This window comes from Tyto alba, unplaced genomic scaffold (genome assembly GCF_018691265.1).
Source record: "Tyto alba isolate M040663 unplaced genomic scaffold, T.alba_DEE_v4.0 Super-Scaffold_15, whole genome shotgun sequence".
NCBI classification, from domain to species: domain Eukaryota; kingdom Metazoa; phylum Chordata; class Aves; order Strigiformes; family Tytonidae; genus Tyto; species Tyto alba.
The window spans coordinates 7,790,363-7,813,970 of NW_024881277.1; the positions used below are offsets into that span (position 1 = coordinate 7,790,363).

General features: G+C 49.6%; 1 protein-coding gene across 1 annotated transcript; it reads left to right on the plus strand.

The window, feature by feature from the left end:
* Nucleotides 1–7,596: 7,596 nt before the first annotated feature.
* Nucleotides 7,597–8,495, plus strand: LOC116961084 (olfactory receptor 14A16-like; the record flags this gene model as incomplete). Its single annotated transcript, XM_032990621.2, is given in 2 exon segments — nt 7,597–8,071; nt 8,074–8,495. Coding segments are annotated over 2 exon segments (897 nt in total), but the record flags the coding sequence as incomplete, so codon positions are not given.
* Between the last annotated feature and the right edge of the window lie 15,113 nt (nt 8,496–23,608).

Here is a 23,608-nt window from a genome sequence, read left to right on the forward strand (position 1 = left end):
CATACGAGAAGTCATCCCACTTTCCTTCTCTCCTCAAAAACAACATCAGTTGCAACAAAGTATTATAATTCAAGGTTCCATTAAAGGGCCATTTTTCCCCATCATCTAATTTTACAGGGTCCACCACTGGTTACAGTATTTAGGTAAGGTCCTTTTATTCACAATTCCACCTGGTGTTCCTCTGATTTCCTTCCAATGGGCTAAGATGCTGCCCAGAGGGCTCTTTTTCACTCTACCCCCACTCTGTTTCCCTCCCATATTGTTAGCCTGGAGGACTTATCCACATTCTGCTTCTATTGCCTCTGTAAGTTTAGGTTCCCACAATAAGTTCTTTTAAGCTCACCTGAGTGCTCAATTCTGTCCCAGTCAGACCACTTCCCTTGACATTTACTACACCAGAAATCGTCTCCAAATTCCACCCAGACGTCTTGTCCACAACCAAAGCATTCAAAAACAAAGATCAATTACAAGAAAAATCCTCGGGTCTGTGTATGGGGCACCAAAAGTTAACCACAGGCTCAAACAATACTGTTTTAAAATCTGACATACACTTCATTCACTTCACTTGCCTCCGGCCACTCTCCTCGTGGAGGACATGGAAGCGGAGATCAGAACTCCGCACTCACTTCGCAGCTGTGCTGCGTTTCACTTCTCTCATGCAGGCATACAGGCACACAGACACGCAGTTACACACAGGGCCCCTGTCCTGGTTGGGCTGGAATAGAGATCATGTTCATTTTGGCAGGAGGAGTGCTGCAGCACACTGAGATTCCAGAGGATCTCCATGTCCGAGAGCCCTTGCCTATGTGCGGGGTGGGGGGAGCACAGCTGGAGTGCTGGGCCCCGATTGGCCGATATTCTATGTCATGTGACATTCCGCTCACTATATAAAGGAAGGAGTGGGTCAGAAGGGGCTCTCACTTCCGGGAGTGTTGCCACAGGTCTTTGTGTTCGGGATCGCTGGCTGGGAGCAGGTGGGTGTCGGTCAGCGGGTGGTGAGCAGCTGTATTGTACGTTACCCATTCATCATGTCATATTATTCTGTTACTGTTATTAAACTGTTTTTATCTCAACCCATGAGTCTCCCTTTGCCCTCCGATTCCCTCCCCATTCCCAAGTGGAGGGGAGGGTGGGTGAGCAGCTGCGTGGTGTTTAGCTGCTGACCAGGTTTAAACCACGACAACTGTCACACAGGTTATCATGAATGTGATACACATGCTGCAATCAGGCAAGCCAAGAGGTTAAAACCTCTTTGGTATCGAGGGCTATGGTTAAAATATAGATATGGGGAGGCCTGGCAGAGTGATTACATCACGCTTCCACAATACTTGGCATGTCAAACTTTATGCGCTCACAATGGTGGAAGCAACTACCGGGTGGGTGGAGACATAGGCCGTGCCCCATGCCACTGCCCAGAACACTATTCTGGGCCTTGAAAAACAAGTCCTGTGGCAACATGGTACCCCAGAAAGAATTGAGTCAGATAATGGCACTCATTTTTGAAATAATCTCATAAACACCTGGGAAAAGAACATGGCATTGAGGGGGTATATCACATCCCCTACCATGCACCAGCCTCTAGGAAAATTGAGTGGTACAATGGGCTACTAAAGACCATGCTGAGAGCAATGAGAAGAGAACTTTTAAACACTGGGACAGACATTTAGCAAAGCCCACCTGGTTGGTCAAACTAGAGATCTACCAACCAGGATGGCCCTGCCCAGTCAAAATTCTACATACTGCAGATGGAGATAGAGTCCCAGTAGTGCACCTTAAGAACATGCTGGGGAAGACTATTTGGGTTACTCCTACTTCAGGTAAAGTAAGCCCATACGTGGATTTCCTTTGCCCAAGGACCTGGTGCACTTGGTGGGCAATGCAGAAGGATGAGGATGTCGATGTGTGCCTCAAGGGGACTTAATGTTAGGTGAAAATAGCCAATAAACTGTATTACATTAATCACCAAACAACCCTATAAATGCATTGCTATGGTTGACACATATTATGCTAATGGCATCATATTCATGAAGAAAAACACGAACTTGATAAAGTCACGATTCGTTTCAGCAACTGATACCCAGCGACTGCTGCAGACTGAATACAGACAGCGTCAGATGCATCAGCCACCAGCTCCAACTGCAACAGAGACTGCATGCCATCCTCCTGCCAGGCCCAAGGACACCTGTGCCCTACCAACTGAGAATCCCTCCTCCTGCCTTAAGAGACTGTTAGGACAGATGGAACCTGAAGCTATGGACCAAATGAACTCACGATACATTCTGCAGTATATAGACTGCAAGGACCAAGTGCACCCAGGTCCTTGGGCAAAGGTAATTCCACGTATGGGCTTACCATGGCCCATGGGCTAAGGGAATTATATCTGTGTGCACATGCCTAAGACCAGGGAAGAGGACAGTAATTTATTAGACTGTATTAGGAAATATGGAACCTGAGGATAATGCAAAGGATATGGAATAAGGGGTGGACACGGTCCTGGTTCAGACTGGAATAGAGTTCCTGTTCCTTTTTGGTAGCTGTAGGAGTGCTGATGCACACGGAGATTTCAGGGACTCTCCAGCTCCCCGTGTCCTGCCTGTGCACAGGCTCACAAGAAGCAGAGAGGAACACAGCTGGAGCACCGGGCCTGGATTGGCCAATATTCCATGTCATGTGATGTTACGCTCACCATATAAAGGAGGGGTGGGCGGGAAGGGGCACACTCTCACTTTTGGGATTGTGGTCGCGGCATCTTTGTGTTTCAGGATCGCTGGCCGGGAGCCGGCTGGGTGTCAGTCGGCGGTGGTGAGCAATTGCATTTTACATTATCCGTTCATACTGCCACTGTATTATTTTATCACCATTATTCAACTGTTCCTATCTCAACCCGTGAGTGTCCCTTTGCCCCTCTGCTTCCTTCCCCATTCCCAGGTGGGAGCTGTGTGGTGTTTGGCTGCCGACCAGGCTCAGACCATGAGTTACACCCACTGCAGACACACCAACATGACATGCACACACACTGGTCTTGCCTGTTGCTGGCCTCACCAAAGAACAGTTGGAAGAAACTGACGTCATCTATGTGGACTTGTGCAAAGCACTTGACACGGTCCGCATGACATCCTCGTCTAGAGTTGGAGAGATGGTGATTTGGCGGATAGACCACTCGGTGGATAAAGAATTGGTTGGGGGGTCGAACTCAAAGTGCTGAGGTCACAGGCTCAACATCCAATTGGAGAACAGAGATGAGGGGAATTCCTCAGGGGTTGGAGTTGGGCTGGTATTGATTGACATCTTTGTTGCCGTCATGGACAGCAGGATGAGTGCATCCTCAGCAAGTTCACAGATGACACCAAACTGTGTGGTGTGGTGACATGTTGGAGGGAAAGGATGCCATCCAGAGGAACCTGGACAGGCTGGAGAAGTGGGCCCATACAGACCTCATGAAGTTCAACAAGGCCAAGTTCAAGGTCCTACCCATGGCTTGGGACAACCTCACATACAAATAGTGCTGGGCAAGGAGTGGATTGAGAGCAGCCCTGCGGAGAAGGACTTGGGGGTGGTAGTTCATGGAAAACTGATTGTGAGCCAGCAATGTGCTCGCAGGCCAGAAAACCAACCGTGTCCTGGGCTGCATCAAGAGAAGTGTGGCTAGCAGGTCAAGGTGGGGATTCTCCCATTTGCTCTGCTCTCATGAGACCGGCCCTGTAGTCTGGCTTCCAGCTCTCATGATCCAAACATAAAAAGGGCATGGACATGCTCAAGCAGGTCCAGAGGAGGCCGTGAAGATGACGGGGGGGTGAGAGCACCTCCCTTGTGAGGACAGGCTGAGAGGTTGTTTTGTTCAGACTGAAGAAGAGAAGGCTCCAAGGGAGAAATTCTAGTGGCCTTCCAGGACTTAAACAGGGCTACAGGAAAGATGGGGAGGGACTATTTATCAGGGATTGCAGGAATAGGACAAAGGGTAATGGGTTTAAACTGAAAGAGGGTAGATTTAGATTAGATAAAAGGAGGAAATTCTTTACTATGAGGGTAGTTAAACACTGGAAGAGGTTGCCCAGAGAAGTGATGAATTTCCTCTCCCTGGAACTTCTCTAGGCAACCTGTTCCAGTATCTCAGTATCCTCATCGTAAAACATTTCTTCCTTATTTCAAATCTAAATCTACCCTCTTTCATTTTAACACCATTGCCGCTTATCTTCTAATACAGATCCTGGTGAAAGTATCACTCCATCTTTCTTGACCTGTAACCACTATGTTTTCATCTCCAAACACCTTTAAGATTGCCCAGACATCACCCCAATATGGGGTTTAGAGGACTCAAGCACATGTCCAATATGCTTAGATATAAACATTCTGAGATAAGTGTTGTGGAGACTTGGGACAGTTAGGAGTAGCCCAAGAACCCTTGAAGGGTGGTTTGAGAGACGGTGGACTTTTCTTCACAGTGGAAAACAGCATGAGAAAGAAATAATGTCATACTGTGCAGCTGGGGAAGTCCAGACTGGACAACAGGATAAATGTTGTGGTGCAACACATGACCCAGGAGGAGTATGGATCAGAACAAGGCTTTGTTTTTCCAGGAAGAGCCAGAGAGCATGGTGAAATGTCAGGAAAGAAATGAAGATGCTCGGGAGGAGCAAGGTGAGAGAGCTGGGGGGATGAGGACAGCCTGCAGGGAAAGAGGCGCAGGGATGCAGCCCCATAGGACAGCCTGTGGTGGAGATGACAGAGGGCTGTGGGAAAGCTGAAAGCCTCCAGTAAAGTCAACCCCATCACGATTTTGGCTATGGCTGTTGTCTCTGCCACTGATGCCTGTGAGGAGGCACAGTCCCTTGCAGCACGGGGGCCTCATGGCCTCCTTGTGCATCCTCAGGAGCCTGGGAGGTGCACATCTCCATACCCCTACCCCAGGAAGAGCCCTGAGGAATGTGGGAGGGACAGGATCTCCCTTCCCAGGGGCTGGGGGTCGTGGCTTGGCCATTTGTTTAATGGGCTTAGGACTTGGAACTTTGGCTTAATGCAACAAATTGAGGATTACTCAGCATCAGAGACAACTTTCCCTTTTTCTTTCCGAATTCTCATAACTGCCTTCAGATTTCTGCTCTAACAGGACCCTGAGGAGGCTTTGTCAATACTGTCCTCAGTGGATACAATTAAAGCCACAAGAAACTTTAGAGTTTGAATAAAACTTTGAATTCTTCAGAGGTTTCTTCAGCTTCTCAGTGCATGAGGTTCATGGAGTTGGCACCAAACCCTCCTGAGGGGTCATTAAAGTGCCTTGGGCTGTTGCTGTGGTGCTGAGCTGGGCCGGGCTCCTGGGCCGGAGGGAGCTCCTGGCAAGTGGGCAGCGCTGCAGAGGGACAGCTCTGCCCAGGAGCAGCTCCTCTGCAAAGCGCAGCAGGGCTGGGGGCACTGCCTGCAGGCACCCAGGGCAGAGCAGCGAGGCACACACAGCTTCAAGGCAGCCTGGGCTGGGAGGCTGCTGAGAGCTCCGAGGAGGAGAAAGCGTCAGGGCCCTGGCCACAGTAAGTCTGGGGGTGCAGGGCAATGCAACTGCAGCTCGGGGAGGGATCTGGGGAAGGTGGCAGAGCCGCCAGGAATCTGCCTCCTGCCTAGAGGAGGAGGAGGAGGAGAAGGAGGAGGAGGAGGAGGAGGATCTGCTCCCGAGCAGGGCTTCCCTGGTGCCCCCTGCGAGGGCCAGGGCATGAGGGCTGCCTTCTGGCTGGTCCGGCTGCAGGGGTGTGCAGCCGGGTGTGCAGGCAGGGGTGCCCAGGGCTGTCCTTCCCAGCAGGGTCCCTGCACCCCAGGGGGCTGTGTGCTGGGGCAGGGACTCTGCTGCCTGCCAGAGTCAGCACTCAGCCTGCCCGGGGAGCTCCCCACAGCGCTGTAGGGAGAAGCTGTGGGGGTAAGGAGAGACCCCCGCCAGGGCAGGCTCCTTCTGCTCTCCAGAAGCTGCTGCTGTGTGGATCAGGGATGCTCACAGCTGCAGATCACTCTGAGGACTTTTGCAGAGGGTCCTTCTGAAGAAGGATATCAAGACTGCACTTGAAATGCAGCGACTCTTTGAGATTTCTTGTTTGACTGGGTGGAATGCTTAGATTATTTATTTATTGTGGAGAAGGCACTCAGATCCCAGTTCTCATTAGCACTTTTTTGAGCTGCTCCTGAGACCCTGCACACACAGAGTTGTCCCTGGGAAGTGTCCTGCTGCCAGGAGGGGTCTGCAGGGCAGAGCTGAGCACACAGCAGGTGGAACGGGGGCTGGAAGCACTGAAAGGGAGGAGATAAGGAAACACAAAAGCAGGTCCCAGCACAGACAACCCCAGGTATCAGAGACATGGACAGGGAGGCAGAAAGGGTTGCTCCCAGAACACCATGGGTGGGGGGGATTTGAGTTCCTCCCTGCCAAGTCCTTCAGTTCAGATGTCTTCCATTGAGCAAACCCCTGCTCTCCTCTCCCACTCAACACAGCCTCTACCCTAATGGCCATGGGGCACCTTTTCAGCAGCCTCACCCTTGAAGAGGAAAACTTACTCAATACCTAACTGCCTGTCCCTTTCTCCCTCTAGCAGCAGTTCCAGCATTCGGGAATTTCTCCATTTTTGCTTTCCTGTATCTACTCCTCTTACTGTCATCCCTGGACTTACTGGGATGGGGGTACAGGGTTCAGCTGCATTTCAGAGCCCAACCCTGTGGGTCCTGCTGTGCAGATGTGTCCATGGGAGTAAAGTCTCCTCATAATCTGTGGGATCAGGGGAAAATAAAGGACCTAATTCTCTCTTCAGGACACCTTCATTTTAGGACATTCAACTCTTGCTCTGAGGGGCTCATGCTGGGCTGCAGGTTTCTCTCCAGGTGGGCACAGCTTTCCCAGGACATCTCTGTGTTATCCAGCAGGCCCAGGGAGGAAACACCTCAGTGCTAAGGCCATGGAAATGCTGCTGGGCGTCTGCACACAGGCAGCTGCAATGAGCCCTCTGTGTCCCTGGCTGGGAGGGGAGAGCTGAGATCCTCCTCAGGTGTGATGAGAGGGGCTGAGGGCTTTGGAGAGCTGTGCTTGGAGACTGGATTCCTCTAGTCCCAGCAGTGCCCTGTTTCCATCATCCAGCTCAAAACGGTGTCAGCACAGGGTAGATGAGACCAGGGTTGATGGACAGAGCAACTCTCCTCACTCTGAATTTCAGGACAGCCCCTGGGTCTCTCAAAACATACAATGTTTCAGTAGGAGTTCAGCAGAAATGCCATAAATTTCTGCCTTAAAACCACTCCTCATGTGTAGTGGTGCAACAAAAACGGTTTAAAAAATCCAATATCCCCACAGCTATGCCTTGCAGTAAGGTGAATTGGGAGCAAAAATGCTGAACATGAGTGGATTTAATCTGTGATCACCCATGTTCTGATTTATCTATGGCTGTCTGGCAGGACTGACTCCTCCAGAGCTCACAGCAGAGCCAGAGGACTTGGTTAAAAGGGGGAGGCAGTCACTGAGAGGTATGAAGTAGGTTTTATCTCAGACAAGTCTACACTAACATTTCAATGTCTTTTCCTCTGTGGACAGTGCCCAATGACCAGTGGAAGCAATTTTTCAACAGCAGCTCCATCACCGAGTTCCTCCTCCTGGCATTTGCAGAGAGACGGGAGCTGCAGCTCTTATACTTCTGGCTCTTCCTGGGCATCTACCTGGCTGCCCTCCTGGGAAACAGCCTCATCATCACCGCCATCGCCTGCGACCACCACCTCCACACCCCCATGTACTTCTTCCTCCTCAACCTCTCCCTCCTTGACCTGGGCTCCATCTCCACCACTCTCCCCAAATCCATGGCCAACACCCTCTGGGACACCAGGGACATCTCCTACTTGGGATGTGCTGCCCAGATCTTTTTCTTTATTTTCTTCATTTCAGCAGAGTTTTCTCTTCTCACCATCATGGCCTATGACCGCTACGTTGCCATCTGCCAACCCCTGCACTACGGGACCCTCCTGGGCAGCAGAGCTTGTGTCCACATGGCAGCAGCTGCCTGGGGCACTGGGCTGCTCTATTCTCTCCTGCACACTGCCAACACATTTTCCCTACCCTCTGCGGAGGCAATGCTGTGGACCAGTTCTTCTGTGAAATCCCCCAGATCCTCAAGCTCTCCTGCTCAGATTCCTACCTCAGGGAAGTTGTGATTATTGTGGTTAGTGTCTGTTTAGCTTTTGTGTGTTTTGTTTTCATTCTTTTTTCCTATGTGCAGATCTTCAGGGCCGTGCTGAGGATCCCCTCTGAGCAGGGACGGCACAAAGCCTTTTCCACGTGCCTCCCTCACCTGGCCGTGGTCTCCCTGTTTGTCAGCACTGCCATCTTTGCCTACCTGAAGCCCCCCTCCATCACTTCCCCATCTCTGGACCTGGTGGTGTCATTTCTGTACTCGGTGATGCCTCCAGCAGTGAACCCCCTCATCTACAGCATGAGGAACCAGGAGATCAAAGATGCCCTGAGGGAACTGATAACAGGATGAATTTCTGAAACAATAAATTACATGTATTTTGTGAATAACTTGAAATGTAACTCATTACAAAGGAGGGCACAGTATGTAGGTTCTGTTGGGGTTTGGGAGTTGATTTTTTTTTGTTTGTTTGTTTTACTTTGCATAATATTCTCTACAAAGAAGTGTGATTATTTGTCGCTTTTATAATTTGGCATCTATCAAGATTTGTGTGACTGAGAGACTTTGTAAATGAGGACCTATGCTCTCTTTGTGTTTAAACAAAATAAAAGATACTGCAGCAATATATTTCTCTGAGATCCTTCCTCCAAGCTGTTCTCTGGATCTACTGGGACAGTGCTTGTGTGCAGAGGTGGAGGGGAAAAACATCTTGGCAGAACAGTGCTTCCAGGAAGCAAATGCACTTGATCTTTCCTAAGCTGCTGGTTTTAAACTTCCCCTTTCTGCTCCTGAGCCCTTTTATTGGTCTATGATCTGAGTGCTTCTGTGCCGTGGTCACAGTCCCACGATGTGGCAGTTCTGTGACCACAGGCAGGGACAGGCAGTGGGCACTTCTGTGACAGAGCTGGCCTTCAGGACAGTGTTTCCATCAGACAAGGGGATCTCCTCAGGGCAATGCAGGAAGGTTTAGGTCTTCTTCCAGAGTTGCTCTCAAGAGCATACCCAGGAAATTGCCCAGAAGAGAAACCACCAGTGAAGACTGGAAATGTGTGAATGTGCAGGGTGGGGGCACACAGCAGTGTCCTCACACATTCAGGCTCCTGTGAGAGACCTGAAGGCCCAGCAGAGCAGTTGCTGGGCTGTGCCCATGTGCGCTGGGCACCCCGGGGAAGCTGCCCCAGGGCAATGACCACAGACCAGCACATAGCAACCACCATTTCCAGCATGGTCCTCTCACCCCAGCTCAGACAGGTTGTTTATCTGTCTTCAGAGGGACACAGAAGGATTAGGTCAGAAGTCCAAATTTGCATTGTGTCTCTCTGCTCCATCACCCTTTCTTGGCTGTCTGGCCCCTGCCTTCAAATGCACAGAATGAAAGGAGTTCCCCTGGGGAGTATCTCACCTGCACAGTCAGAAGGGGTTCTGCAAGCATGAGTGACACTGCCCTTCAGAAGAAGGCATTTATCACCTTTCAGAAGGCACAGAGCACATCTAGGGAGTGTGAATGCACTCAGAGGCACACATACCTTCACCTTTCCTCTCCCAACTTCCTTTACAATTGATTGAAGCAACTAACAAGAAGCAAAAGTTCTTCCTCATAGGTACCACCTCTGCTCACAGCAGTGTCAGTGCTGGTTTTGGCACCTTTTGCACGTGCTGAGTGTTTCCCGCTGGTGGCCACATCCTAAGGTCAGTACCGGGCTGTGTGCCACCCACTTCTCTCTGCAAGATTCCCAAACTGGCAGGTCTGTGCTGAGAAGGCAGTTGCACCCTGGCTAGGGGTATTGATGTCATCTAGGGTCATCATCTCATTCCTGTCCCAGATACAGTGCTGGGGCCCCAGTGGAGTGGGCCACCTCTTCTGTGATTTCACTGGAGCTCTCCTGCAGTGACACCGTGAAAGTCCTGCTGTGTGCTGTCACAGCCTTCTTCTGAGATCCAGTCCTCACCTTCCTCTGAGGGTAGGCTGAGGGACTTGGGCTTCTTTAGCCTGGTAAAGTGGAGGCTGAGGGCACTGTAGCAGATGTCTGCAGCTTCAAGGATGGTTTCAGAGAAGATGGAGCTTTTCTTGGAAGTGGGAGGAGAAGGGAAGCTCCACAAAGTGCAGCTTGGAAACTTCAGTCTGGATGTGAGAGAAGGAAATCTCACTACAAGGGTTGCGTTGTGGCATAGGAGGTGCCCAGAAGGACTCTCAAAAAGCCCACAGCATTGTTTTTCAAGGAGCAGCCAGCGAGGGTGGAGAGATGTCAGTGAAGGTACAGAAATGCTGGGGTGACAGCTCGGTGGGAAAGCAAGATGGATGCCAAAATCCTGAAGGGAAAATGGTGCGTAAAGGGGACAGTAGAAGGAAGCCTGCAGTAGTGGTGGCCAAGGGTTCTGGGAGGGCTGAAAGGACATACAAGAACAAGTTCTTTGTCCCCTTGACTATGGCAGTTGCCTCTGCTGCTGAGGCCTACCAGGATAAACCTTATTTTGAGGCTCTGGAATTTATTTCCTCCTTGTCCCTTCTTGGGGAAGCTGGGAGGTGTTGTGTAGTTTCCCTACATGTGGCATTGCTCACCCTCACACCCCACCCCCAGGAAGAGCCCTGACCCACACGTGAGGGACAGGACCTGCTTTCGCATGGCCTGGCGGTTCAGGGATTGTCCTTTCTGCTTCATAAAACAAACCAAGGGGTTTTTCAGCCTTACAGCCACCTGCACAGTGCCTTTGCCTACCTGCAACCACAGCCTCCAATTATCTGCTCTAACGAGTCCATGGGGAGGCTTTGTCAGTAATGGCCCTCAGTGGGGCCAATCAATGCTTCAAGGTACTTTGGGTTTTCTTCTGACTTTGACTTCTTGAGTATTTTGCTCAGTCTCCACTTAGTATCTGATGCTCCTGGACTCAGGGCCAAACACACCATGGGGCTCATTAAAATACAGAATGTCCTAACAAGCCATGCATTTTCCTTTAAGTCTTGAAGACTCGTACAGATAATTGAATAAATTTTGGAATGTAGTTAAGGAGGAACATTTCCAAATATATCTAATAAAAATGATTCTTCATTATAAAGAGCATTTTATATTAATTTCTGTTTAGAGAAGATGTGATAACAACATTCTGTCTCTGATATTGATGCACAGTGTCTCCTTGGGAGGTCTGGACAGTCCCTTGGGGTCCAACACAGAATGGACAACCTGGCTCCTCATTGCCCATTCTCACCATTTCTCACATTGGCCCCCTGGGACTTGCATCACTTCTCCTTACATCAGCCTTCTCCACTGATCTCTGCAGCTGGATCTTACACATCCTTTACACCAGCTCCCACTGCTGCCCTTAGAGAACTGGCTGCCCACAGGCACAGAAGGGTTTTAGTTCCTTGGAAAGTAAGAAATTAGAAGTGTGATATATTTTCATGACCAATAAATTAGTGATCCAGAAACATATGCTAAGTACAAGATAACTCTAATGATGTTGCCTTCTGGGAGGGCTACTGTCAGGAGAAATAACTTAGGTAGGTAAATACACAAAGATAGGTATAAACACAATTGAAGTGTTGACTAAGGAAACAAAGAGGCTGTTGAAAGTTTTTACTCCCTAAAGTTCAAAAGAGCAACATAGGTGAGAGTTATCTGAAGGTACAAACAATAATGAAAGAAAAAGCTGGAGAATAATGGAAATGTCCGTTGCCTCCTCAGTCTGCATCTGAAAAGGTGACGTGAGAAATGTTCATTGTATCCTGGCCAGGTGCAAATTCATGAAAGATTAGAGAAATTGAGTACGTGGTAAACCAGGCAGGATAGTGGCAATTAAGTTAGACTGCAATATGGATATTTCTTTGGAATATGCCTTTTAAGAGGCCATGGGATTGGTAGAGGCTTCTTGTGGGAGAGGACAAGCCAATGTTGCAGCCAACTTTGAAAGAGCCCACAGGGCCACCCAGGGAACCACAGGCTGTACAAGCTCTCTTTGGTGAGGAGTGTGCCGTCAGTTAGAGTCCTCTTGGGTGATGTTCCTGGGCACCTAAAAGAGAAGAAAATGTCCAAATGCAGTCGGCAGGGACTTTCCAAGGGTAAATCATGCCCTGCCAACCTGATTGCCCGCAGGATGAAGTAACTGTTTTTGTGTGTGACATAAGAATAGTGGATGTCAGGTACCTCCAATGCTGCAAGGCATTGGCCATGATCTCCCTCAATATTCTCATACCCACGTTAGGCCATTACAGTCTGGGTGGATCGACAGACAGAGAGGTGAAACACCACTTGGAGGTTCAGGCTCAGAGAGCTGTGGTGAAGGGGTCATACTCGACCTGGAGGCCAGTGGGAGATACTGGGGCATTGTGGGGCAGCACAGGGAAATCTCCTGGGACCTGGGCAATTTAACAACTCTATCCATGACCCAGAGGAGGCAATTCTGACAGTGTTTGTCAATGACAGTAAATTGAGAGGACCATCCTGTGCCCTAGGGATGCCATTCTGATGAAACCTGGCAGATGAGAGGACTGTCCTGTCAGGAATTTCACAAGACAGAAGGAAAACATCCAGGTCTAGCCACTAGGAGAGAATGACACCCTGTAGTGACAGCAGAAGGGGCCTGCCTGGATGAGGAGCAGCTCTATGCACAAGTCTTTGGTTGTGCTCAGGAATAGAAAGCAAAACATGATCCAGCAGCGATCAGCACAATGCAGTATGACCTGGTTGCAAAGGCAGCCAGCAGTGTCCTGGAGTGTTTAAAGAGGACACCTGCCAGAGGAGTGAAGAGAGTGATTTACCCACCACTCGTCACTCGCCAGACAACCTGTACACTGTAGTATCAGTTTTGGTTAAAGTGTGCTGGGACTGGCTGGGATGGGGTTAACTTTAATTGTCGCAGCCCTTATGGTGGCTTTTTTTTCCTTGGAGTCTAAATCAGCATTGATAACACAGCATTGTTGTTGTCATTGCGGAGCAATTGTTGTGCAGCATCAAGGTGTTTTCTATTTCTCACTCTTTCCTTCCTGTGAATAGCTGCAGGTGGGCAAGAAGTGGGGGGTAGATGGGACACAGCCAGGACAGCTGACCTCAACTGATCAAAGAGATATTCATAGAATCATTGTATCATAGAGCAGCCCAGCTTGGAAAGGTCCAACCTTTTCTGAGAAAGGGAGCCTACATGAGACTACCTAGCACCCTGTCCAATTGCTTCTTGAAAACCTGCAGTGGTGGGGACTCCACCACATCCCTTGGGGAGTTCCTTCCAGCGAATGACTGTCCTTAGCCCTTTGGCCTGTCTCCAGTCTGCCTGTGGATTTCTTCCATTGTGGGGACCAGAACTGGACACAGCACTCCAGTTGTAGCCTGACAAAGCCTGAGCAGAGTGGGATGATCATGTCCCTGTGCCTGCTCGTAACGCCCCTATGGATGCAGCCCAGGAGCCTATTTGCTGTTGTTGCTGCAGCGGGGCACTGCCAGAGCCTCTTCAGCTTGCTGTCCACCAGGAACCCCCAGGTCCCTCTCAGCAAGGCTGCTCCCCAGCCACACACCCGCTGGCCTCTACTGGGCTCTTTGGTTTCTCTGACTCAGGTGCAGGACTTTTGACTTGTCTTTGTCTCGTAGTTCATATTGTTCTTGCTGGCCCATTCGTCCAGCCTGTGCAGGTCTCTCTGTAAGATGACTCTCCCTTCTGGCATGTCCACCTCACCACCCAGCTTAATGGCATCAGCAAATTTGGTGAGGGTGATTTCAATCACAACATCCAGAACTTTTATGAAGATGTTGAACAGCATGGGACCCAGTACCAATTCCTGGGGGATCCAACATGCTACAGGCTTCCAGCCTAAGTAAAAGCATTGATCACCACCCTCTGAGTGCAGCCTGTGAGACAATTTCCTACCCATCTCACACACAAACCCCCAATCTCTGTCTTGCCACTTTGTCCAGGAGAAGGATGTAGGAAAAGGTGTTGAATGCTTTGCTGAAGTCCAGGACAACAACATCACTGATCTCCCCATGTCACTAGAAGATGTTATTTGTTGAAGAAGATGATGATGTTATATTGGCATGATTTGCCCTTGAGCAATCTGTGCTGTATTTCCCCAATCACCTCCTTCATTTGGTTTGTGATAGTTGAAAGGTTCTCTGGATCAATCCCCAATACAGTTTTCATTGCCCCTTCTCCCAAGTCCATGATGGTTTGGAGGCTCCTCCAGCATCTGACCCCTGCCCAGACCCAGCTGTGTCCCATGCTGGTCTTTACAGACAGCCCTGCTCCAGGGTATGTTGGGGTCTGGGGCAGGAGAGAGGCCGGGCACGGCTGGCCGGTCCCCCCACACAGGCCCTGAGACCAGCAGGAGGATGGAGATGGTCTCACAGAAAGACTCACCCATAAGCTTGGGTGAGCAGCCAGTGCTGGAAATGGCCAGTGAGAGAGGCTGGGGGGAGATGAAGGCCCTGGGCCACCTGCCTGGTCTGTTCATGCCAACAAGAGCACAGAGCCGCCTCTTCTCTCCTGCACTTGCATGCCTTCAATCCCTTCCACAAGCCCTGGCTCTGCACCACAAATCCCCTGGTGTGTCCTCACCCGCGTGGTCATGCAGTACAACTTATACTCTGTTGTTTTTCTCTTCCTGCTACTTTCCACTCAAGCCAAACTTCTGCAAGATTTCCCCCTCCCCTGACCTCCTCCACCTCATTTCCCAGCAAAGCCCAGTCTGGGTTAGTCCCAAGGCAGGTTCCTGGTACTCCCACCATGGCCTCCACCCCTCTGAAAGGCAGAGCAGCTCCATGGGGGCAGGGAGGGGTCAGCCCCGGAGATGGGAGGCATCACTGGCACAAGGAGAAGGAGGTCAGTGTCACCCAGCATCCCCTGCTCTCCTCTCCAGCACATCCTGAGGGCTTTGCAGCCCCTCCATGCCATCCCCTCTCTCGTGACCTGCACAAGATCCCTGGCCCTGGAGGTTCTCAGGCAGCTTCTGCTGCCATGCTGTCAGAGAGGCCTGCCCTGAGCTGGTGCAGCCAGAAAGGTGTTTTCATTCCCCATTCATTCCTGCCCCGATCAGGATGGATTTAAGGCAAAAAGTTGTGTGTTCATTTATTCTGCTTAAATACACAGAGAGCTCGTTATTGAAACCAAGTCTCTGGGTTGCACAAGATGGTTGGATACTGAAGTAGGAGGGAAAGAATAATGCTATTTCTTTGAAGAACACATCATCGCAACTGGAAAAACGAGGACTAAAATGTATAGAGAAGCAAAGGTATTCTTGGGCTGTCATGATATATAGTAGGGGTCATTTGCAGAGAAAGGCTGAGAGTCTATGGCTGCTGAAAAACCTCCGATCGGTTTCCTCAGGGCATCCTTGGGTTCCTGGTTCCTTATGCTATAGAAGAGGGGGTTCAATGCTGAAAGCATCACCTATTACAGAAATGAAACTACCAGAGACAGAGATGGGGAGAACATAGAGGAGGCCTTCAGGTAGGCAAACATGTCAGTGTGGATGAACAGGGAGAGCACGGCCAGGTGAGGGAGGCACATGGAAAAGGCTTTGTGCTGTCCCTGCTCAGAGGGGATCCTCAGCACGACCCTGAAGATCTGCAGATAAGACAGCAGGATGAAGAAAACCCCAGCCATATATTGAACGGGATGTAACCAGGGGAAATCCTTAAACAGTTTTCTATCCAGGCCTGTGTTTCCCAGCCCAGTTTCTCTCTGGACTTGGGGACAGGAGGGTTTGCTCAATCTCTTGGCTTCCAGTTTTGGCTTTATGTTTCCATTACCGTCCGCTCTGGCCCGTCTCTGCTCTGAAGAAAAGCCTTTGCACGCATGGGGTCTTGGACACTTGGTTCCAGGTTTCCCTGAGACAAGTCAGAGCTTGGCCTGGTGCTACCCCTGAGGTGCTATGACCCAAATGTGCACTCATGCCGTCAGCTGGGACAAGAGCGGGCCTCTGGTTTTAACATGAATGGAGAAAATGCCATAATCTTTCCAAAGCACCCCAAGGAAGTCTCTGGCTGGAGAAGCCTGGGCCTCACTGGGGACATTAATGGCCCCAGCATTTTCTGGAATTGGAACACAGCAGCATGCAAACAGTCCAGGCGGTTTGGGGACAGCTTGTTTTCACAGCTGCCAGATGGGCCAACCTGGAGCTGATAATTGCAAGCAAGGAAGAGCTGGTCAGGGCTGTGAAGACTGGCTGTTGGGACAGTGATAACGGAGTCTGAGCTCCTGAGGGCAGTGAGGAAGGGGAATAGAGGACTGCAAATGTTGGTCCTCAGTGAAGCAGATCTGGCTGATTATGGGGAGTTTTAGCCGGGATCTCATGGTCAGCAGCACTGATGGGCAGCAAAGCCAAGTGTACCTGGTTTTCAAAGACAGCATCCTCCAAGCACCGCAGTCTTCTGTATCAAAATTCAGTTGAAACTTGAATGGGAATTCACGGGCTTCATCATAAGATTTTATTACTTCAGGAACAGTAGCAAGAAGAAACAGGAATAATGCTTGGTCGCAACTAAATTTTTTAAGATTGGTGGCAATAGAGCCGAGATACTTTATGTTCTCTTTGCCTCATATTTCACCAAGAGGTTCTCCTAAGCCATTGTGCCTCAAGGCAGGACTCTAGAGGAAAACAGCCAATGGTGGAGAAGAATCGAATCAGGGGCTATATGAAAAAATGCGAATATTACCTGTCAAAAGGAATCAGATGTATCCAACTCTCTTTACATAGGGGGCGAGAAAGCACTATCAGCTTGCTGGTCTTTGTCCATGGCCTGTGAAAAAAATTAATGAGAATGAACAGAACAGTGTCAAAGTTCTGGCAATGAAATCTTCTTCCATATGGATTACACCAAGGTCAACACTGCAAATGGTTCAACTTTTGCCAAACATCTTCATTCAAGGGTTGATTCAGTTGCCCACAAAGTGGTGACCACTGCCCACAAGATACACAAGGGTAGATGAGGCCATGGCATGGGACTGGGAAATGTGCCCCCAGGCTGGTGGGAGACTTTCTGGAGCAGGAGCTGGTGGACAGGCAGGGTGACCAAAGCATCTCAGTCAAGACAGATAATTTCTGTCCCTTGAGTAGATGAGGAAGCCTGGACAATTGCACCCAAGCTGCCCCGTGTTGGAGGCGAATGAGAAATGAGTGGGTCCAGATGCTGCAGAGCCTACTTGAAGACGTACTTGTAGCCCACATACAGTGGGATGAGTGCAGATATGGCTATTCAAAAGAGGGCATTTCCTTTCTTTTGACTCTTTGCATCCCTCTGTGAATTTAGGGAGCTTATAACTTCAGTGTGTGAGTGACCATGAGTGATTGCGGACAGCGTCTGGGGCAGGGGGTACAATGGGGGCTCTTGGGCACTCTGCTTGACAAATAATATGTTTTTCTTTGGTGTAAGGGTATCTCCACTGTAGAAAGTGGACTTCAGAACAGTTTAGGTGGACTTCATATGCAGAACAGGAGTTCTGGGTATCATTTTTTCTTTTTTTTTTTTTTTTTTTTTTTTAACAAGTAAGAAACATTCTTCTGTGTCTGTGTGCAGCTCATTTCCCAAGTACAGCATGTAGGAGTTGGTGTGAATGGGCTGAAACGTGCAGCTACAGACTGTCTGGAGAAATCTCAGATTAGAACAAAGTTGCTGTATTGCTGTAAGTCGCAGGGGGCTGGTGAGAGACATGTGGGGTTGGAGGTAGGGACAAACACTGCCCAGAGAGTGTCTGACATACAGGGTCTTGACTTCCATCCATATTCAGACTTAATCGGGAGATGGTCTAGAATCAGTAGCAATTGCAGTTAGGTGATGTCCCTCAGTGTGTAAGCAGGAAAATAGGAACTAGTGGAAAAAGAAGAGATTGTTTCTTATTAACATTTAATACGGAAAGCTTTTCACTTTGACGACACTCCTGAAACCACTCAAATTCACCACATAGGAACTGAGGAATTCAGTGATACTCAGATACTTGGCTATTGAGGACGTTTTAGCTGCTTCCGAGCCCTCTGGTGTCAAGTTGCTGAACTGCAGATCCTGGAAAGGGATTGACTCAAGCCTCTAGAGAAGTCGGAGTCAGCAGGAACCCTCCAAGTTCCTGAGGGTGTCAGTGATGGCCACCGAGGTCCATCACTGAAGAGCCCATGGAGGGAATGAGGAGACAAGGTTCCTGTCTCTGGGGGTGACGAAGCAGGAAGGCAGAGGCACTGCTGCCAGGCTGAAAATCAAATGTTCAGGCAACTGTGAAAGCCCTTGATGTGTTTCCTCACGCAGGATGATCAAGCCCTGACCCCCATAGCCTGGGAATGGGGATCCTTCCCCTCAGGGGATGCTGAGGAATCTTCACACAGACACCTCACATCTTCTTCATGTCTTTCACACACACACTGTCACACATAGCCCCACTCCCTTGGACCAGGAGGTTTGTGCATCCTCCAGGCTCCTGGATGTTTCCTGAGGCCCATCCAAGTGTGGGGAGTGAAGGAAGGAAGGAGAGGTGTCTCAGCCTCCCCATCAGCCCCAGGGCTGAGGGCCAGCCATGGCATGAGGAGACGGAGGCCAGTGTCTCCCTGTGTCCCTTGCTCCAGTCTCCCAGGCATCTTTATTGTCCCCTGCCAGCAAGCCCCTCTGTGCCAGCCCCTCTCCCAGGAAAAAGAATCCTGGACCAGGGCCTCCTCAAACTTCTCCACTTACCCCAACAATAGAGAAACTTGTCTTGAGCTGGTGCATTCAGAAATAGATTTCTCCTGAGAGGAACGGATGCTAAAGAACATGCAAAAAGATATGAAGAAATTGAAGGAGTAATTTCCCAAAATAAGAGAGCAGACTTAATCACAAATGAGGATGCTCTTATGGTCCACTGACACAGACCCTGGTTACAGATTAAATAACTGCAGTTAGGTATTGGCCAGGTACAAGATGTAGAAAGAGAACTACAGATTTTAGAAATTGAGATAGAGAAGTTTGGAACAGCAGCTCAGTTCGTAAAACAGGAACATATAATCACAAGCGTAAGTCACAATAAATGCAAAGCCAAAACACACCACACCCAGGGTGGTTCTGTCCTGCCATGGGAAAGGGGAGAGAGAAAGGCCAGGAAAGGGGCTGGGTTTGGCTGTTGAGCTTGGGCTGCAGCAGAGATGAGGAGTCAAGGGAGTGGGTGGGGAAAGATGGGCAAAGGCAACACCAATTGTGGTGGTGATTGTGAGGCCACGACTGTTACAGGAGCCTGATTGGACAGCAGATGGCTCCAGCAATTTGGGGCCAACACGTGCATCACAAAACCACTCATCCCAGCAGAGACAAGCTAGGGACAGAGAGGCAGGGAGAGACAGACCAAGGGCAGGTGGCACGAATGGTGATGATGATGAGGTGGCTTCCACTGCAGCAGCCTGACTGGCCCTCAGGAGACATGCTGGCCAGCAGGCATTCTGAGGTCATCCAGTACATCTGAGAAGCCACCCAACAGAAATGACCTCCTTGGGGAGGGGAGGGCTGAGGCAGGTGGAAGAGGCCCACCTGTGTTCTGATTCTGGGGGCACCTCTGTTCTTGTGACCTGAGCAGCCATGGCAGACAGGAGGGCAGGCAGGGCTCATGGCCACCCTACTCAGGACTAGCCCTGAGACTGCTCCAAAATCTTTTCCTTATCTCCAGGGTGAACATCCCCTGTTTCACCCAACCCTCCTCTTTCAGCCTCTTAACATGCTCCATGGTGGAGAACCCCATTCTGTATTCTTCAGGACCTCCTCATTGGTGCGGAGAGGCTGCAGGGTGGTGCCCCTCAGCCTTCCCTTCTCCAGGCTGCACAAGCCCAGCTCCCTCAGCCTCTCCTCACAGGCAAAGTGTTCCAGCCCCAGCCTGTCTTGGGGGACATTCACTGAACCCCCTCCAGCTTGTCAACATCCTTCCTGTACTGGGGATTGCAATCCGGACACAGTAACCTGGACAAGCCCCTCTCTTGATCTCCTGGCCGTCCTGCTGGCCACAAAGGCCTGGGTGCAGCTGGCCTCCCTTGCTGCCAGGGCACGCGGCTGCCTCCTCTCCAACCCACCAAGACCTTTCCTTTTTACTATATTTTCCATCTGTTGGTTTGCAATGAAGGTAAATTCTGCTGTGCCCGTGTGCAGCCAGGTCTCTGAGGAAAGCCAGTGGGAGCTGGTGCAGTGGAGCTGTAACATCCAGCTGCGGGCCTGGGTGGAGAAGTCTGATGGAAGGAGTTGTGCTGCAAGTGCCAGGGGGACGATGAGAGAAGTGGCAGGGCTGGGGAGGTGAGGAATCAGGCTGTCCATGCAGTGTCTGACCTTCAGGAGGAGCTGGCCCTACCCATCTTGACAGCACTAGGAGACCCTCTGCATCAAGATCAGAGGAGGCTGCAATCACTTCTTCTGTAAACAGAAAAAGTAATACAGTAGACTTAAACCTAAGAAATACTTCTGTATGAAATGCTCAGTCAAATGTTCCCCTTTACATACACTCCAGAGACCTCTGCAGTTATCTGTCCAAGGCTTGATAACTGAAGAAAACAATTGCAGGAGACATGGCTTTTTACATTTGAATGAGCCCCATGGTGTCTGTGATGTTGAGACCATGAGCTTCAGACACCAAGAAGAGCCTGAGCGAAGGGCTGAAGAAGTCAACATCAGAAGCAACCCCTAAGGTTTCAAGGAGTGTTAATGGGTCCCAGTGAGGGCCATCAGCAACAAAGCCTCCTCAGGGGCTGGTTAGAGCAGGAAGTTGGAGGTGTCAATGCGAGGCAAACAAACACAATGTTAAGGTGGTTCTGGTGCTTACTGTACCTTAACGTGTTTAGGCCATAGGGCCAAAGCCTGATCCCCAGCCCCTGGGAAGGGAAATCCTGTCCCTCACACATTGCCCAGGGCTCTTCCTGGGACAGTGTCATATGGGAATTTGCGGTGTCAAGGACAGGACTATAGTGACAAATATGGGTCTCTCTGGGGTGGGGCCGAGGGGCGTTAAGGTCCTGGTACCATAAGGTTACCGTTTGTCCAGGTAGGCCTTAGTTATGGAGGCAACAGTCATAGGCAAGGAGGAAAAGACCTTGGCTCTGCTGGGGGCTCTTAGCCTTCAGTTGTCTTTCCCACAGGCTGTCCTCAGTGTCCCACACCTGCAGCTCTTTCCCTACAGACTCTCAACATCAGCCTTTCTTCCCCACCTCCCTCTCACCTGAGCATCTCACTGCCCTCACTGGTAGAGAATAGAATAGACGAGGCTATTTCAGTTGGGAGGGACCTGCAACCATCATCTAGTCCAACTGCCCGACCCATTCAGGGCTGACCAAGTTACAGCATGGCATGAATGGCATTGTCCAAATGCCTCTTAAACACTGACCACCCTGGGGCATCGACCACCTCTCTGGGAAGCCTGTTCCAGTGTTTGTCCACCCACTTGGTAAAACAAATGCTTCCTCATGTCCAGTCTAAATCTCCCCTGGCACAGCGTTAAACCATTCCCACATGTCCTATCACTGGATACCAGGGAGAAGAGATCAGCACCTCCCACTCCGTGTCCCTCCCTCAGGAAGCTGCAGAGAGCAATGAGGTCACTCCTCAGCCTCCTCCTCTCCAAACTAGGCAAACCAAAAGTCCTCAGTCATTCCTCATAGCACATTCCTTCCAGCTCTGTCACCGGCTTTGTTGCCCTCCTCTGGATGCATTCGAGGACCTTCACGTTCTTCTCAAACTGTGCAGCACAGAACTGCACACAGTGTCGAAGGTGAGGCCGCACAAATGCTGAGTATCTATCCATCCTCCTGGTTGTTCCTTGAAACACAGAGCTGTGGGCTCTTCCAGACTCCCTCTGGGAGACTTGTTGCAGCACAGCACTGCCCTTGTGGTGACATTTCTTTCTCTTTGTCTCCATTCTCTACCTCCCCTGCTGTACTTTGTTCTGCTATGTCTTTCTCATGCTGTTTTCTGACATGTGGAAACACACTTTACAATTCACAAAGAGTTATAAAGCAGGTATGTTTATTGCAGTGATTGAACAAGGGCGATCTCTCCTCCAAGCTTGTACACCGTATCATGAAGCAGGCATCATTTATGATACAGAAACATGCATATTCGTTAGTATAGGCTGGGTTATTACAATTAGTTCTAAGAATAGGTGTGATTATTGTAATTATTTCCGGGAATTCATTATCCTAAGTCTCCTCCTCTTGCCACATGCGTACTGCCATCCGGTGGTCGTGGGCCGGGGTCTTTTGGAGGAAGGCTCGTGGTCTTCTTCACCATGTACTCTCAAGCTTTGTCCCAGAATGCTGAGTTACCTCAGCCAGTAACTGCAGAACTGGCTCCAGCCAGATGGCTCCTTCTTGCAGACGCCTTAATTAACAGATGGATATCCTGTTATCTATGGAGGCCTCTTGTAAAGACGTTTCCTGTTATCTTTCAAGGTCTTTTGCAACCAAGTATCCCATTATCTTGCTAGTTATTTTGCTAAGCGTTTATTTTCTATATCAAGTCCCCCCCTTTTTTTTTTACCCTTGCAAATTCTTTTGCTATATGGCACCATTCCTTTTAGCAAAATACTTGCCATTTTCAATGTTTTGCTGTAATTTGTGTTTCTTCCACTCCTCATCGGTATTCCCAGTTTGTTTATCCATCCACATAAATCATTGCAACACACAACAGACCAATAATCCTAATACAATAATCACGATAACTGCAACAAAAAGCTACTTAAGCTTTGCGACATTAGGTAGCCAAGAGGTGAGCTTTTCCCAGAGGTTAGAAAACCCATACGAGGTATCATCCAGGGATACCCGATGTAAGACTTTTGAGTGTTCCCAAATCTTCTGAAGGTCAATCTCTGTTCTACTTGATTCATCTACATAAATACAACAGCTTGTATTGATCAAGGTGCACACCCTTCCCATGTGAGCTGTGATTATATCTAGAGCCGTTCTGTTTTGAAAGTCTACTCCCTTCAGGGATTTTACCTCCTGGTCTAAACATAAAAGGGCATCAGTAGTTGCGTTTGCTATTATTTCCATTTCTGCCAAAATATTTACCATGGCTTTTTCAATCTCACGAACTCCAAACCAGGGTAAGAACCACTGTGTGAAGCTATGAAACCCTAACGGTTTCTCTATAAGCGGGTTATAAGCTCCCTGTCTTACCCTTTTCCATGGTGACCTCAAAACACCATTTGGGGCATGGGACTGGTTAAATATTTTGTCCTGGAGTATCCTTCTTTCATATTTTCCTTTTCTAGAGCCAAAACCATTGGGTCTTGTGGGCTCTTTAATCCACAATCAGTTTGATACTCAGGGTGATTTCGGAGTGTCTGCATATGAGACCTGACCTCATCCCACTTTCCTTCTCTCCTCAAAACCAACATCAGTTGCAACAAAGTATTATAATTCAAGGTTCCATTAAAGGGCCATTTCCCCCTGTCATCTAATTTATACAGGGGCCACCACTGGATACAGTATTTAGTTAATGTCCTTTTATTCACACTTCCACCTGGTGTGCCTCCAATTTCCTTCCAATGGGCTA